The sequence below is a fragment of the Fistularia commersonii genome, chromosome 17 (assembly GCF_037954325.1).
Source record: "Fistularia commersonii isolate RoL2024-O1a breed Wild chromosome 17, RoL_Fcom_v1.0, whole genome shotgun sequence".
Lineage (NCBI taxonomy): Eukaryota > Metazoa > Chordata > Actinopteri > Syngnathiformes > Fistulariidae > Fistularia > Fistularia commersonii.
Genome location: NC_141300.1, coordinates 15,040,915 through 15,056,739, shown reverse-complemented (window position 1 = coordinate 15,056,739; position 15,825 = coordinate 15,040,915). Strand labels below are relative to the sequence as shown.

At 40.1% G+C, this 15,825-nt stretch overlaps 1 protein-coding gene across 1 annotated transcript in view; it reads left to right on the top strand.

The window, feature by feature from the left end:
• Positions 1–10,272, top strand: part of sema3d (sema domain, immunoglobulin domain (Ig), short basic domain, secreted, (semaphorin) 3D) — a 33,611-nt gene extending 23,339 nt beyond the window's left edge. The window contains exons 15-18 of the mRNA XM_086162998.1: positions 602–759; positions 2,664–2,728; positions 2,810–2,949; positions 8,969–10,272. Coding sequence (XP_086019124.1) covers positions 602–759; positions 2,664–2,728; positions 2,810–2,949; positions 8,969–9,433 — 828 coding nt within the window. The 3' untranslated portion in view covers positions 9,434–10,272. The remainder of the gene's footprint in view (positions 1–601; positions 760–2,663; positions 2,729–2,809; positions 2,950–8,968) is intronic.
• The last annotated feature ends 5,553 nt before the right edge of the window (positions 10,273–15,825 follow it).

Below are 15,825 nucleotides of genomic sequence, written 5' to 3'. Positions count from 1 at the left end.
CGGCGTAAAAGAATTTAAATGAGCCATTGTTTTAATGCTTTCACACCTATTCAAAAAAGAACTGTATGGTTATTATTTGATGCCAAAGAGTAATTACAAACACCTTTTACAAATGGACTGTTGATCATAAACAGTCAGAATGTGGTTTATAAATGCAAGACATCATTAGCAAGACAAACTCCATGCATTCCCCCTGCAGAGAGGGACCCGAGGAACTTTTTACATTCAATATATATATTTTTTTGTGCAGTTTTACATTATATCTTGAGATTTTTTTATTACTGTTATCATTATTTGTAGAAAAAAAATAGATAAATAGTGAACTTGAAATGCGTTATTACCAGCATGCTTAAAAATACACTGATAATAACAAACAGTCGCAATGTGGTTTATCAATACCAAACGCCATTAGCGGACAAAATTTCATACAATCCCTGTGCCGAGAGACACCAAATGTCTGTTTTTACATTAAATATAGCATCGTATGAGCAGTTTAACCTTACATTTTTGACTTCTTTATTTGCTTCTTAAATAAACAGATAAATACTGAACTTAAAATGTGTTTAAATCACTTACAGCAGTGTTTTACGTCTCACTGCAGCAACAACTCTACGTGGGTTCGCGTGAAGGCCTCGCCCAAGTTTCACTCAGCCGATGTCATCTATACGGACAAGCTTGTGCCGAATGCTGCCTGGCACGAGATCCCTACTGCGCATGGGACGGGCAAACATGTTCGCGGTACATCCCGACATCCAAGAGGTATTTGTTTTTAGAGTCCTATGCAAATAAACGGTATGGGAAGTAGTCTCGTCAAACTTTCTCTCTCTCAACCTTTTTTATTATTGTTGTGAAAATGACAGACCCCGAGACTCATTAAAATAGGGAAAAATATTTCTCTGCTATGTTGACCAGACTTCCTCAGGCTGGTTCTTTATTGTGGGATTAGCCTCTAGGATTCATAGTCATAGTTGTATATTTTTTATAGTTGATTTTAAATTGTTTTAACGTAATCTGTATTTTCTTAATTTTATTCTTCAGCAGACTTTTATGGGGTTTCTAGCCCTCGAATGCAAAAGTGTTGGTTGTGCAAGTGTGTGTGTCTGTGTTTCCGCCTGTGTTTGCGCACTTTAAGGCACAGGGGCCGCATTGGCTTTTAAAATTTGACAGACGGGTCGGGTCAGCACAGGATATGATACGTATAAAAAAAAAAAAAAAGCATTTTTAAGAATCAGACTCGTCTGACATTTGCTTTGAAAATAAAAACAGCTTGGTTTTGAAGGCTCTGACGTTTGCCTGCATTTAATGTACAAACCAGTTTTTCCCTTGTAGCTTCACGTCCAGCTCATTCGTGTGTGTCAGTGTGTCCATAGCAAAGGCTAAATCACGAAGCTAATCTGTGTCATTCAGCTCAGAAAAAGTGTTCTCAAGTAGCTCCAAAAATGAAATAATCTCCTGTTTGAGCTCCCGCATTCATTGATCCAATCATTCACATCAAGTATGAATTCTGTCCCGATCTTTGGCAGGCCGGCTTAAAAAGACCAGCGGGCCGGATGTGGCCCGCGGGCCGTAGTTTGCCCACCCGTGATCTAGATTTGACAACATCTGTACCCTAGAGTTCGGGGTCACCGTGACATTTCTGGCCAGTGGGGATGCTGTTATGCTGCCTGCTGAAGTTTTTTTAAGAAAAAAAAAAAAAAATGGTGGCTCCACTAATGGTCTCAGGGGCTTTTAGAAAGCTGATCTTCAAAGTATCAGTGAGTGTAACCTAACAGATGTTCCATCACTTACAAAAGCTGAGTGGAGGTGGCATCAATTTCAACTGAAGAAAACCTTGAGAAAAAAAAAAAATAAAACATGACCGTTATTTATTTACCTATTCATTTTTTCGGACATGTTTCTCACTCACCTTTACTTAGGCGAAAAAAAAAAATCTAAATCTAGATTTTCCAGAACAATAATTCAATTTTTGTACGTAAAGAGTGACAGTCTATGGTTGAACTGTATAGAAGATGATAGATTGATGGAGAGAGAATGACTTTTGGACTCCTTCTGGGTTTTGTGGGCAAGCATGGATGTTGTGCATGTCGGCAAGTGAAACGTATACGTGTACGTGAAGTTACCAGCAAAGAGGGGTCGCTTAAATCATATGTAAGGCTGCTTTGAAACTTTAATACTAGGTAAATGTCAAGCACCCCACTTCCCACATTTGGACTCTCGCAAAACATACAACCGGTTGAAATTTTCTTTTTTTCTCTTCCCGTGACAGTAAAACCTTTTACGTATAAAGTAGCATCAGAGGCTGCAGACCCGTGTGTTGTCTGACTCTGTCGAGCAATGAAACGCTATTTTTTTTTACTAAAAAGAAGATTGCAGGACAAAAAAAGAACGCATTGAATGCATCATGCCAAATCAATTTGTGCGCCTTTCGGGGTTGAGCCCAGTCAATATTTAACATTCCGATACCATAAAGTTTTTCAGGCCATAAAAGAAATGATGTTAATATATCATTACAATAGTTTTATATTCCCATGCTTTGCCCTTATTGTGTTTTGGCACTAGATTAAAAGAAAATACCAAGAAAATGTTAATATCCTGTAAACCAAAAAGGGTAATAGGACATGTAGTATTATTTAACTAAACATTGCGTGTTTCTTTATTTCCAGGAGGGCAAGAAGGCAGGACATTAAGTACGGAGACCCTGCCAGCCAGTGCTGGGATGCAGAAGACGGTATATTGAGGTTATCGTGTGTTGCTGTGATGAATTTCTTCATTTTCGGCTCTATATTAATAACATGGTTGTTCTCTAAAGGTCTTGGTGGGAGACCATTAGAGGAGAAGGTTGTCTTTGGGATCCAGAACAACTCCACTTTCCTCGAGTGCATCCCCAAATCTCAACAGGCTCAGATCCGGTGGTACATTCAGCGAACCGGGTCGGAACGCAGGGAAGAGGTCAGGCAGTTTGCTCATTTAAACATCACGATGTGAAGACACACACACACACACACAATTTCCCCATCTTCTTTCGCTTCACTCTTTTTCCTCCAGGGTAACATGTTGGACATGCTTTTTGCTTTTTTTTTGGGGGGGGTTGGTGAAGGTCACAGGGACGTTTCACCGTCCCAGCATATATCTGCTTCTTACGTGTACACGAGTACATTATGAGATATTACGATATGAAGACCGGCGTACACTCAGGACCGAGCCACGAACACGTGAGCCAGTGTTTGTGTCCCGAATAACATTTCTGCTCGTCTCGCCTGTCCTGGGGGAATCTATTAACACAGCGTCGATTGTGCGCACACAAATCACGGCTAATGGCATACTGAAATCCCCTAATGTCAGATCCGTTTTGTACGTAGCTAAGAACGTAGCACGCACCCCGTGAGTTCCCGGAATTAAATCATATCTCTTTGTTGGTGTGGATTTACGAAATGTTTAGTCTTTGAAGAAAAAAAAAAAGGATGCTGACTTAAAACCATGGGAGATTACTTTTAAACTCATTTTTATAAGAAACCACACTTCTCGCCAGTGGTGTGCAGAAAATATCTTTCGAAAAGTATGCTATGCAGAGCTATGCAGTGTGTGTGTGTGTGTGTACGTATGTGTGTCTCTGTCAAAAAAAAAAAAAAACAACTCACTAACCCAAGCTTACTGTTCTGTATATTTCCTGTGGATCGTGTATTTGCAAGTGTATTTGCAGTCCCTATGTCCTCTATTCTAAGTCGCTTTGGATAAAAGCGTCTGCCAAATGCAATGTAATGTAATGTAATGTAATGTATGCCGACCGCTGAGTTTCCTGGTGTCTAGACACAATTGAAGAAATCTTGAATATTTCATTTTCCAACTTACCGCTGGAATCTCATGCGATGGTGACACTCGTCCACCGAACGGGACAAAAGAAAGCTGCTCGCTCACTTTCCTCCCCGATCCGAGCTGGTTAACCCGCTTCCACCCGTTACTAGCTCACCAGTCAAACCTCTAACACCTCTTCTCTTACCCCGCTTCCACTTCCTTTGTTTACTCCCTCAACCAGTCTCTTGTCTTCTCTCCCAGGGGTGAATATAAACACACAGACAGGTGCAGGGGCCACAAACCCCATGCCTTCCTTTATGGGCCCTCGCAGCAGAAAGCCCCGTGTTTTGCTTGTGTGTACGTGTGTGCTTATGCGTATATGTATTTATGTGTGTGTCACTTTACGATCCCCCGCAGCGAAAATCACAACAGAGTGATCCCTACGGACAGCCATGTGTTTCGGGGTAATTAACACAATGGGGTATTTTTTGTGTTTGTGCGTCTAAGCATGCAACGATATGTGACCTATTGTACTCCGAGTAAAGTGATAAAGGACCGGATGTCGGAATTTTTCCTCCCCCAGAATTGCTGGGCTGTCTGTTGAGAAGCTAAAAAAAAAAAAAAAAAAATACAGAGGGGTGGATTAATCTCATGCTTGAAATGATTATAATGTGAAGTATAGAAAGTTTAACTTTGTGAGAATATTCCCGTCCCTGTGTGAGCCTAAATTCATACAAAATAAATGAAATGTTATTTGACCAATTTAATCAATTATTGCGAATGGTGAATTTAATTCAGTATGATTATCGTTAAGACTCCGTCTTTGTTAAATCGCTGCTGAAAACATTATTTCACAAGAAATTTGACCTTTTGATTTATGGAAATACAAATAGAGTCCTAACTTAAATATGCTCTACTCTCTACAACAAATGCTATATTTTCCCCTGTCATTTTTAAAGAAATGAAAATTCTCAGTGGTTAAACACCTCGGGCAGATCCTTTTGCAACAAGAGCTCTCGATGCCTAAAACTTTCCGTTGTTTGATTAATTGGCGAAGTAATTGATAGGTCATGTGAGTCTAATGTCAGACTAAACTAACATGACCTTCACTGACCCATACAATATGAAACTACTGCAGTCTGAGAGAATTACTGTCTAGGTTTTGACCTCGGCGTGTTTGTCGGCTGCACGACCGCAGCTATAAAACAAAGTCCAATTGTTATCCTTGGACCCTTTTGCATCTGTTTCGTTTGACGCAACATCTAATATCCTATGATCGCTTGTCTCGGTTTGTTCGGATAACAAACCGAAATCGCGAGCGTTGTCAAAAACCTCATGGTCTGAATGGTAGATTGTGTGTTTTCCAGCGCAACGCAAATGTCGGCACGTGTGACACGAGCATAGAAACATTCCAAACCAATCAAATTAGATGAAAAATGTAGATTAATTCTAATAATTGCTTCCTGTTAATCCAGATAGTTCCAGGTTTGAGATTATTCAGCCTCATAAAACTTCAGGTTTGCTGTAGACTTGCTTCTTCTATGGTCCCTTCATACCAAACCTAATTTCACCTCTGTGTCTCCAGTGAAAACCCATGAATAGAGGTCATCCCACACTTAATATGCAAATAATCACACCGATTTACTCGGTATGTACTACATACATTATCTTTATGAACCAGGAACGGATACTAGGTCCTGATTCCTTTGCCATATATCGGGAAAAGCGATACATGTTCTGACTCATGTATTTGTTGCTGATTAAAATGAAAAAATAGCCGTCTCTAAACCCTCTACTCTGTATTTATAATATAATTACTACCAATAGATCAGGGGTCAGGGACCTATGGCTCGCGAGCCATATATGGCTCTTCTGGTGATGCCATGTGGCTCCAAGACAATTTTGAGTTGAAAAAGAAAAAATCAGTTTGGAACCGATTTTAAAATACTTGTGATATTTCTTCATGATAATTTTAGGGGTTAGATGGAGAAAGTTGATTCGCTGTGGCGACCCCTGAAGGGAAAAACCGAAAGAAGAAGAAGATTTCTTCATAATACTGTGACATTTTAAAGTAAGAAATTAGTTTTGAAGACCCGTCGGTCGGGTTGGGAACCATTGGCGTCCGTCCTTCAAAGGTGGAGAAATTAATTTTATCAAATAGCCAACTACTTTATCTGCATCAACCCTCGTAACGGAAAAGATGTCAAAAAAGAAAAAAAAAAACGATGATAACCGTGCATCCCAGGCTGCGTGGACAGAGGAATTTGCATTTGGATCTGCGGTACGTCTAATATGCGATGATAAAATTGCATAGATGAAACGGTCAAATATAAAGCAGCACTTCGAGCAACTCCATGCAGCACCAGAGGTCGCACTAAAAGTAAGACATTTTTCATTTTTTGTGCGTTTAAAATACTATATGGCTCTCGATGAAACATCAAGAAATATTTGGCTTTTATTGCTCTCCCAGTCAAAAAGGTTACCGACCCCTGCAATGGATGTTTAACAGCATAGTAGGCCAGTATGTTCCGATTTCTCTTTTTTCGGGACGACGATAAACCATGTTGTGGAAAGGAAATATGATGATGGAGCAGCTATTAACGTGAGCGAGTGAGGACTTTGTGTGTGGATGTCAATATCGTACAACAACATTTATTGAATCAATGATTATATACTATTGACACAGAAGGTCACAGTTCAGGAGGCGGTTTTTGCATTTCACTCGAAGAATGTTAGACCACTTCTGAATGTCGTCGTTGTTTCCTCGTGATATCGATGTGTTCACACCTGCACTTATAGTTGTCCGTTCGTGATTGAATCACTCAAGAAGCATGTTAATACCAGGCCTGAACAGGATGGAGCAATAACACCCAATCTGGGCATGTGTTTTCTGTTTGAAGTGTCTGTTTCATTTTAACCTCTGGACTTTTTCCTCCCCTCCAGCTCCCCCCCGTATGTCATCTCCTCCCGTCCTCAGTTCTTCAGCCTCCTCATCAGGTCGACCTTTGTCTCTCCTCACTCTTCGCTCTCACCTCGTACCTTTTGCTCACTCCGCATCGTGTCCTCACGGTGTTTGCATTTGCGCAATTCGCCTTGACCGCTCCCCATGTTATTTTGTTTCTCCCCGCATTTTTTCAGCACTTAATGTAGACAGCATGGATCGATCTATTACCGACAAACTCGCTGTAACTCCTCGTAAGAATCATCCATTCACGATGTGCGTAGAAGAGGCTTCCCTGTGTGTGTTTGTGTGTGCGGAGAGGTCTATTTACCTACCAGAGCCTGGAGCTGGCTCACCTCAATAACTAATAATGAGAAAAGCATGGATGACGCTAAATGATTCACACATGTTCATTAAAACAAAGCGGGTCTTACGAAAAGAAGTATTGAAATCCAGCCGTCATTTGGAAACCCCACCGTCGTGCACAATTGTTTACAAACACCAGGACTTCACACCAAATAACTCACTATGTGTATTCGATTGCAATATCTTTATGTCACAACTTATTGGATTAATCGCTAATCATGAATGCCCGTGTCCAAAAAAATATTCAGACACAAAATGAGTCCCACCATCTGGGCGATTTCACGTCTGGCGTTGTACTTTGGTCACATTTGCCCACAGACTGGATGGAAAAAAGGGGAAAAGAGACTTTAATGAGAGGAATATGAATTTTGCACTGTGTTTTGCCATTCGAGCTGTGTGTGTGTGCAAAATGACAGAAGGCAAAAATGACAGAAGGCAGACTAGTCCGTCAAATGTGAATGAAGGTCAAGGTTCGCAGACTCTGTGGGGTCTTTGGGTCTGCATCTGGCTGGACAACACATCATCAGTGTCAGAGTTTGACACAGACAGAAAAAACAGCAACAAGCCGTTACTCGTATAACACTCACGTAACATATACTCATATAACAAGTGTTATAGAAGTGCTAATACACGCACAAATATTCAGTGTCTGATTTTTACCCCGAGCTTTTGTATCGGTTACAATTCCCGCGGTGTGTGAACAACGGTGGGGGTGGTATGCTTTTGAAGCACCCACGTTTGCTTGGACACACACTCTCGAGGTCTTTTCTGTTGTCGGACAACAGCTGTGTTGTTTTAAGTCCCAACAGCAGCCGTGCCACCCGGTGAATCATGATGGATGCTTAATAGAAAAGAGAGCGCCATAAAATTCAGCACACCATTTAGAGTTACTGCTTACAGCGTACCTATTAGACCCTTTTACAAGTCTATATTTTTAGTCATCAGCTTGTTACATAAGTACAAACAAACGCTAGTGGAAACAAGTTGTTTCTATTAGTCTGAATCCTGAGCCTTTAAACGTATCACTTTTTAATAAGGATCAATTATTACTACATATTACATATTTTAGCCAGTTTGTTAAAACGTTGCATTCCATTCAGTGCCAACAATACATTATTGCAAATCTCACTGAACTATGTTACTGGTCAAATCTTACCAATATTATTAGGCAAAGTGCATTTTCCCACGTGGTCACACGTGCGCACAGGCATGCTAGATCGTTTACTGTGCAGGTGGTCATTGATCAAACACTCATCAAGCTTCTAAATATCTGTCTACACCACAAAATGAGCCTCCCGCCAACATGGTGGGTGTCACTTAACACACCCAATTTAGTGTGTTTCCTGTTTCAGGGTTCATGACCATGTTACTCAGGAAAAAAAAAAAAAAAAAATCACAATTAGTTGTCTTCACTAGCAAAGTGTTTGTTAGTGAAACCAGACACCCAAAAAAACCAGCACCTCATCCCAGATCAGCAGATTTCCAAGCACATTCGTAACTTTTGTCAAGTAAGCACATGGTTACCTTGAAACCTGGCGTGATGCATTATTTCGCACATAAACCAGGAGTTTTCATGCATAAATTCACAAACCAGGCCAAAGCCCTGACAAATATGGAATATTATATCTTGAAGGAAGCAGGTTAAGGATGTGGATGAGTTAATTTTGCCATATCCAGCTTGGAAAATGGATTTCTAGGTTTATTTCTCCTTGAATTTTTTTTCATGAAATCCCTTTTTTGTCCCCATAAAATATTCCGTTTCATGAACAAGAAAGGCCGTTTAACATTTTACGACTTTCCACGCGATGCGCTCGCTCTTGTAGCGAAGTTTATATTTGAATAAACAATTATTTTCTCCATTTCTTACAGGCCAAGCCGGACGATCGTGTCGTCCAAACCGATCGAGGCCTCCTAATTCGCACCCTCCACGCCTCCGATGCTGGTGTGTATATCTGTGTTGCTCAGGAACACACTCACTTCACCCACACTCTTTTAAGGGTCACGCTGCAGCCCGTCACTTACGGACAACTGGAGGGAAGACCGAAGCCTAGCGACGACCCCTTGATGGAGCTACGGCACATCGGGGAATCACGTCAACGTTATAAAGACTACCTGAGACTCATGAACTCCCCCATCAGTTCTTTAGAGGAGTATTGCGATTCCCTCTGGTTGGAGAAGAGACTTTCGAAAGCACGAGGAAGAGGCCTATTAGTCGGGAAATGGAAACACATCCAGGAAATGAGGAAGAGTAGGAACAGGCGACATCACAGAGTAAAACATAGAGAGACTGACAGACTTGAGGAAGCAAGGGTGGTGAGGGCAGCAGAGCAGTGAGGGACGAGCGAAAGCTAAAAAAACACTTAATGTACTGCTGGACGATGAATATATGACGCCGAACTGCAGACGCAGCAATAACAGATATGCCTTGGAGCAAGGAAAATGTAACTTGGAAATAAAAAGGTATGGCATAACACTTTGATGTACCGTTTCAAATGTTTTTTTTTTTTGACCTATTGCTTAATTTTTGTCATAAATGTAACAAAATATGGTTTGCAAACCATATCCAACCCGTAGTAGAACCTCCTCTTGTTTACTTGTTTTCAAGCAAAAGACAAATGCGTTGGATGGTGAGAATCCATGTTTTACCAACACGTTTTTTTCGCGTTCAGCTTGAGGTTGTGTTGAATTTCATCTTATAAGATGACGTTTCTAATATTTTCCCTTCTGTATTTACACACGTAAAGACAACTGACGCTAAAATGACGCGTTACAGGACAACGTAATCATTACTACAGCCTTGAGTATAAGCATAGGTTTAGACTATAACCTTTTTGACAAGAACAAAACATCAACTGGGCCATTGGATCACTGTTTCCGATAGCTTTCCATCTTACATTGACAGTGAAAATATCACCAGTTTAACAGTTTGCTCATGGTCGTGAAAATTTGCGCATTCATGTTGAATGAGTGTAAATATTTTTTTTATAGCATGTACAGGAGATTCAGCATGTTCTGTTTAGTCAAATTATCATATTCTCTGTAACTGTTGTGATAATCATTTAGCCCAATGTGATTGGGCAAAAAAAAAGTATTTTTGTAAAAAAATTGCCACTCTCATGTACTGTTGGTTGAGTAGATTTTCTTCTGCATACGTTCTTTTGGAAATTTGTTTGAATAAATTTATCCAAACCCTCTCGACCCTGAATCCCTCGGGTTGTGCGGAGAGAAAAAGTAAAAAAAAAATATAGAACAACATACGGAATAAAAGGCACAGTTAAAGAGTTGCAGAGTACAAAGCAGGTCATGTAGTCAGTTCTGATACAGCAAGTCCCTCTGCACGGTTTGTCAGGATGATTCAGGGCCTGCTTAAAATATCGTTTCTGAACGTAAGGGTGAGGAGCAAAATGAGGGAAAAGCAGCTTCAGGGACAGTCCCGGATATATCGACACATGTGACCAAGCCAACTAAGTTACAAATAAAAGAGCTGAAATAACTTCGACCGCAGGGATGGATGTTTGATGCTATCGGGCCGGATTTGTGTTCCATAATAATGCTGTCAGCATCATACATTAGTCTTTAGATCAAAACAAACATCGACCACGATGAGACAAAGTGCTTTTTGTGAGATCTCTCATCAGAATCATGTGAGTCCTCATTTATCGGGAACATTTTAAATTTGTTTTGGAGTGACATTTCTTAAAACTACAGGCTTAAAACAAATAAAACGGTTTTCTTGCATTTCCTCTATTGAGCTTTGCTTATCAAATCAACAATAAGAAGAAAGATTTAAAATTCCTTATAAAACCAATTCAATTTCTTTTCATCCGAATGAAAAAATTATGAAAGCGCCAATAATACAGCAAAAAGAGACGTGAATGGTCCTCTTGATTTTTAAACAGTCGACAAAATGGGAATATATGAACATTGAGGCCAGGAAATACCCCATTTCATGGTTTTCCGCAGGGATTTATTGTTACAAATACAATGAATATTTTAAGCACTTTCTCCATGTCCATAGTTTATTTATCAGTAAGCTACAAAAAACAAAAAAATACAAAGTACATGAGCCCAAAAACAGACACGCAGAGACAAGCTGTTCTTGCAAGAACAGCAAAACGGGCTGGAAGACAGAATTCTTTGCAATATTTTCCGAAGCTCGACTCATGTTTGCGTGTCAAATGTGCGTTAAAGTCTTTGTTGTGATGTCACAGACTGTAATTAGAAATTCAATCTCTGAGAGTCTGTGACACATTCGGATTTAGCGGCTCAATGTGACACCTTTGTTCGTCATACGACTAAGAAAGAAGAAAAAAATATCACTAAAGAAGAAAACAAATGAGGGTAAATGAAGTGCTGGACACATGGTAGACGACACAAATCACTTCCAGTCACCACACTGATGCTCCGAAACTTGCGTATCGGCACGAGTTGCCAAACGGCTCTGATGGCGCAGTCGTTTCATGCATTCATTCGTTACCTTCATCCTGCAGTTGGGGTCATGATGGAGGTGTTTGAGCCGATCCCAGCCAGATTAATGGTGTTCTAGGATTGATCATTAAATACTGATGCATCAAAACCAGATAATCTTCTATTTTTTTTTTTTTTTTTCAGAAATCCCATATTTCCCAACATCCTGTGACGCAGCTATCCATTCCCACATACAGGGTCTATTGTCAGATGTTATGTTTCCTCCGTGGAATGTCTTAGGAGTAAACATACTTATACACCAGGCTTAACTTGACCTTCACATTCGGTTGGAGATGAACCGATGAGTAATGATAACTTAGCCCGATAGACAGGCAGACAGGACCAGCAGGGATCAAGGGAACAGAATTCATGGGAAAAATGCTTTAAGGAAGGACTTAATTTGATGTGATTGGCGTAATGAGTAATCCAGTCTCCTCAAGACCCCTGTTGAGGCTTTACAGGATACTGACGGAGACCAAAGGAAATGCAAACAGCAGACCTTTTCTCCACGGCTTTCATTTGTCCAGCTATGTATTAATAAGCCGCATCAAGATCAGGTATGCATGACTGGATTGGAACTGTGGTGCAGTTTTGCATTGTACGTAGTAGTAGGAAATGATTAAATCCCCCAAATTCCATCTCGTTTCCAAAAACAATTACACTCTCTTGCTGAGATGTGCGATGCACAGAATCTCTGTATTTTTATTTCTGTTTTCACTTTATAGATATATACAACGATCCCTCGCTATAACGCGGTTTACTTTTCACGGTTTCGCTAATTCACGGATTTACGTCGTGCATTGTGTTCTGCATTCTGATTGGCTAAAAAGTCACCCCGCTTCTTCTCTACCTGTGCGTCAATAACGTCGCAGTTTAATATGTACACGTATGTAAAACAGCTTGCCAAATTTACATTACGTACGTGCAAATTCTCTTGCAATTTCGAGTTTCTCTAAAACCCATAATGTTGACAAAACGCTCTGCCTGCGGCAGGGCCCAAAAGGCGGCGGAAGATGCTATCTAGCGCAGATAAAGTTCAACTCCTGGACATGCTAAGGGAAGGTAAAAGCTATGCGGCTGTAGGTCGGCATTTCGGAATTAATGAATCTTCCGTTCGTTCCATAAAGAAGGAAGAAAAAAACATAAGGACGACAGCAGCAATAAGTTTCGCAACAGCAATAAGGTCGCGGTTCGCGGCGCTAATCTCTGCAATTTGAAGCCTTCTGTTCACATCGATGATTAAAATTATTATTTGACAGTACAGTACAGAAGTTATTTGTTGAAAAAAACGTTTCTAAAGTACAGTCCTTTTATTTGTGAAACAAATGATTGAGCCTGTAAAATGGTTTGTTCTTTCTTTTCAATGTATAATAGAGTATTTAATAATATAATAATCGTAAAAGAAAATAAAGGTTTCTACTTCACGGATTTTGCCTATCACGGGTTCTTTTTGGAACGTAACTCCGGCGAAAAACAAGGTTATACTGTGTATAAAATAAAAAAGGTGACAATTTTCATACTGTTGAGTGTGTTCAAATATCACCAAAATTACAGCAGTAATGCCTCAAAAAAAAGGCCACAAAAAAGAAAAACAAATCAGACGTCATTGTCTGATGCATATTACCGACCTGACCGCAAATCCTTTTACTCTACCTGCCTCTATTATCTTGACATGGGCACTTCCTTGTGTCGTGGCGCCTTAGCAATAAAAACTGTCACGCCTTCGCAGCATCCTTCCAGTATCGAAATACCAAAGAACGTGACAGGAGGACCGGTGGGGGGGGTTGGGGGGGCGGACTGAGCGGAATTGAGATGTCCACAGAGGTGTTTCTGGCTATATATTACAGGGTATTTACAGCTGTGCAGATGTCTGTGTTTGTCAGGCGTTGACAGTGAACTTCTTGGCCCAGGTGGAGACAGTCATGTGTTGTAAGGTAGCTGTCTGACTTGGCAGTATTGATGACCGCCTGAGGGTCTTGGAAGGTGAGAGGTATTTATGTCTCAGCTACAAACAGTTGTTCCCTAAAAGTAATGACTACCTGTGCTCCCCCTCCCTGATTTACTGGCAGGCAGGATGCCCTGGACATCCTAAACACACCCTACGGTTGATATATTTGCGAGGTAAAGAGCTGCTTTGTGGCCAATAACCGAATCGGAACGCCAGTTCAGGTGTATGATCGGTGCCGCTGAGGAATTAGTTTGTATGATTTTGTGTTTTGGTTTAATGCATGTTGTTTATGCACAGATTTTGATCAGGGAACAGCTTTTCTCTTAAGAGGCAGGGTGTCATTTGAAAATAAGCTCCTGGGCTTTTCATCTGTAAGATTTACTAGGGATTTTTTGGAAAACACCTCTGCACCAAAAGTGAGAGATGCTCAGATGCACAGAGAATTTCACACAGTCTGTTTCTTGCCTCAAGAAACTATAATTCAGATGTTTTCTTTTTTTTTTTTTTTTTTTTCAAAATATTGCTTCTTCAACTTCAGTGTTGTGGGACAACCTGGTAAACTGAAATTTGGATTTGCTAAAAATAAAGAAAACAATGAACCCGTTCAGATACCACAACTACATGAATAGTTCATGTACATTAACGCATACAGGGATTTGGCTCTGTCAGTCCTACTGACCAGAAAGAAAATGAAGATTGGACAAAAGAACAGTGTCAAACTCATATACACAGCGGGACAAAATTCAAAACTGGCACAAAGTCACGGGCCAACATTGATATTTATTGAAAAAAATCTTCCTCAAAATATAACAGTGACTCTTTTCACCCAAATAAGTTGTGCTTAAAAACTGTATATGGAACAGGCAAAACTTAACAAGCTTACTATGCAACATATAGCTTAATATTAAAATTCAAATTCAAATTAAAAAAACACATCAACGGCATTTATTATTCAAATATAAATTACATAAAAATCGTGCGCTTCTTTTTATTTACAACCGTCTGAGTTAAGTTTTAACCTTTTACCACAGGCTGATAATAAATGTAAAAATGAAATAATAACAATACTAATAATAATAATGATAGTGCATCAAAAAAACATTAATTATAACTCAGTTTGCTACACACTGATCTACTCTGATCATCTGCCTGTTCTTTTACTGTTTTTTGGGAGGTTAGTACGTCACCAGTATTAGCATAAGGTTGCTATGATAACTGTCAACAGAGGAGAAGACGTTTATGGGTCCTGTCGTGATTTTCGTGCCAAAACACCAACAAAGGATTCTGGGATTTGTGATATTAGTGGTACATGTGCTGTAGGTTATTATTCCGGCGGGCCGGCACATACTATTTAGTATGACTTTACGGCCAAAAATAATTACACTGTAGGCCAAAAGTGGCCCGCGGGCCAGAGTTTGACACCTATGGCATACAGGATCAAAAAGACAAACCCCAATGTGCGCAATAACACAATTACAACATGTAATATTGCACGAGTGGCAGTGCAAAGAGATACTATATATATACAGTATGTAAATCATGTACAGCGTCAGGTCGCGATGTTGTGTTTGGTGATGTGATATGAACTGTACTGAGGAAGTGATGATCAAGACGTGGTTAAGAAGTTAATAATGGAACTAGATAACGGAGTCAGCTTTGTTTTTTGGGAGGATGGAGGTGGAGGGAGTCAGGATGTGTTGCTCTGCTTCCACCTAAGATTTAACTTCCAAAAGCAATGAAAACACCAAAGATGGAGATTACAAAACAACATGTGACAGGGTTACAGCTACATCTTTTATAGCCTCTGTGGTTCACCACATTTTCTTCTTCCCCAAATTGCAAAAATACAGTCAATGCATATCCAATTTAATATTCAGATATATGTTTTGGTACATGGGCGGGTGTTTGATTTTTCCATTGAATCAAGAATGTGTTTGCATCCTATAAAATCAGAGACATTGTCTTCCATACAACACCGCACGGTCCCTTATTTAACAGACTGGGTGGTCTCAAAAGTACACCACAAATGCAATGCCACCAAAAAAGATTTAACCTACACTTTACAAAGTAAACAGTTGATAACAGCAGACAGAAAGTTAGGAGTTCGTGAGAAGAACTCATGCTGGCTATTCATGACCTGAAAGCTTGGTGGCCCAAACAAGAGCAATATGGTGCTTCGACAGCAAAATGCTGCGAGAGAGACCTTTGTGATGATTAGTAAAACAAAAGGATCTGCAAATGTGCACAGGGACTTGTTAACTGCATCTCATTCATTCATTCATTCATTCATTCATTCATTCATTCATTCATT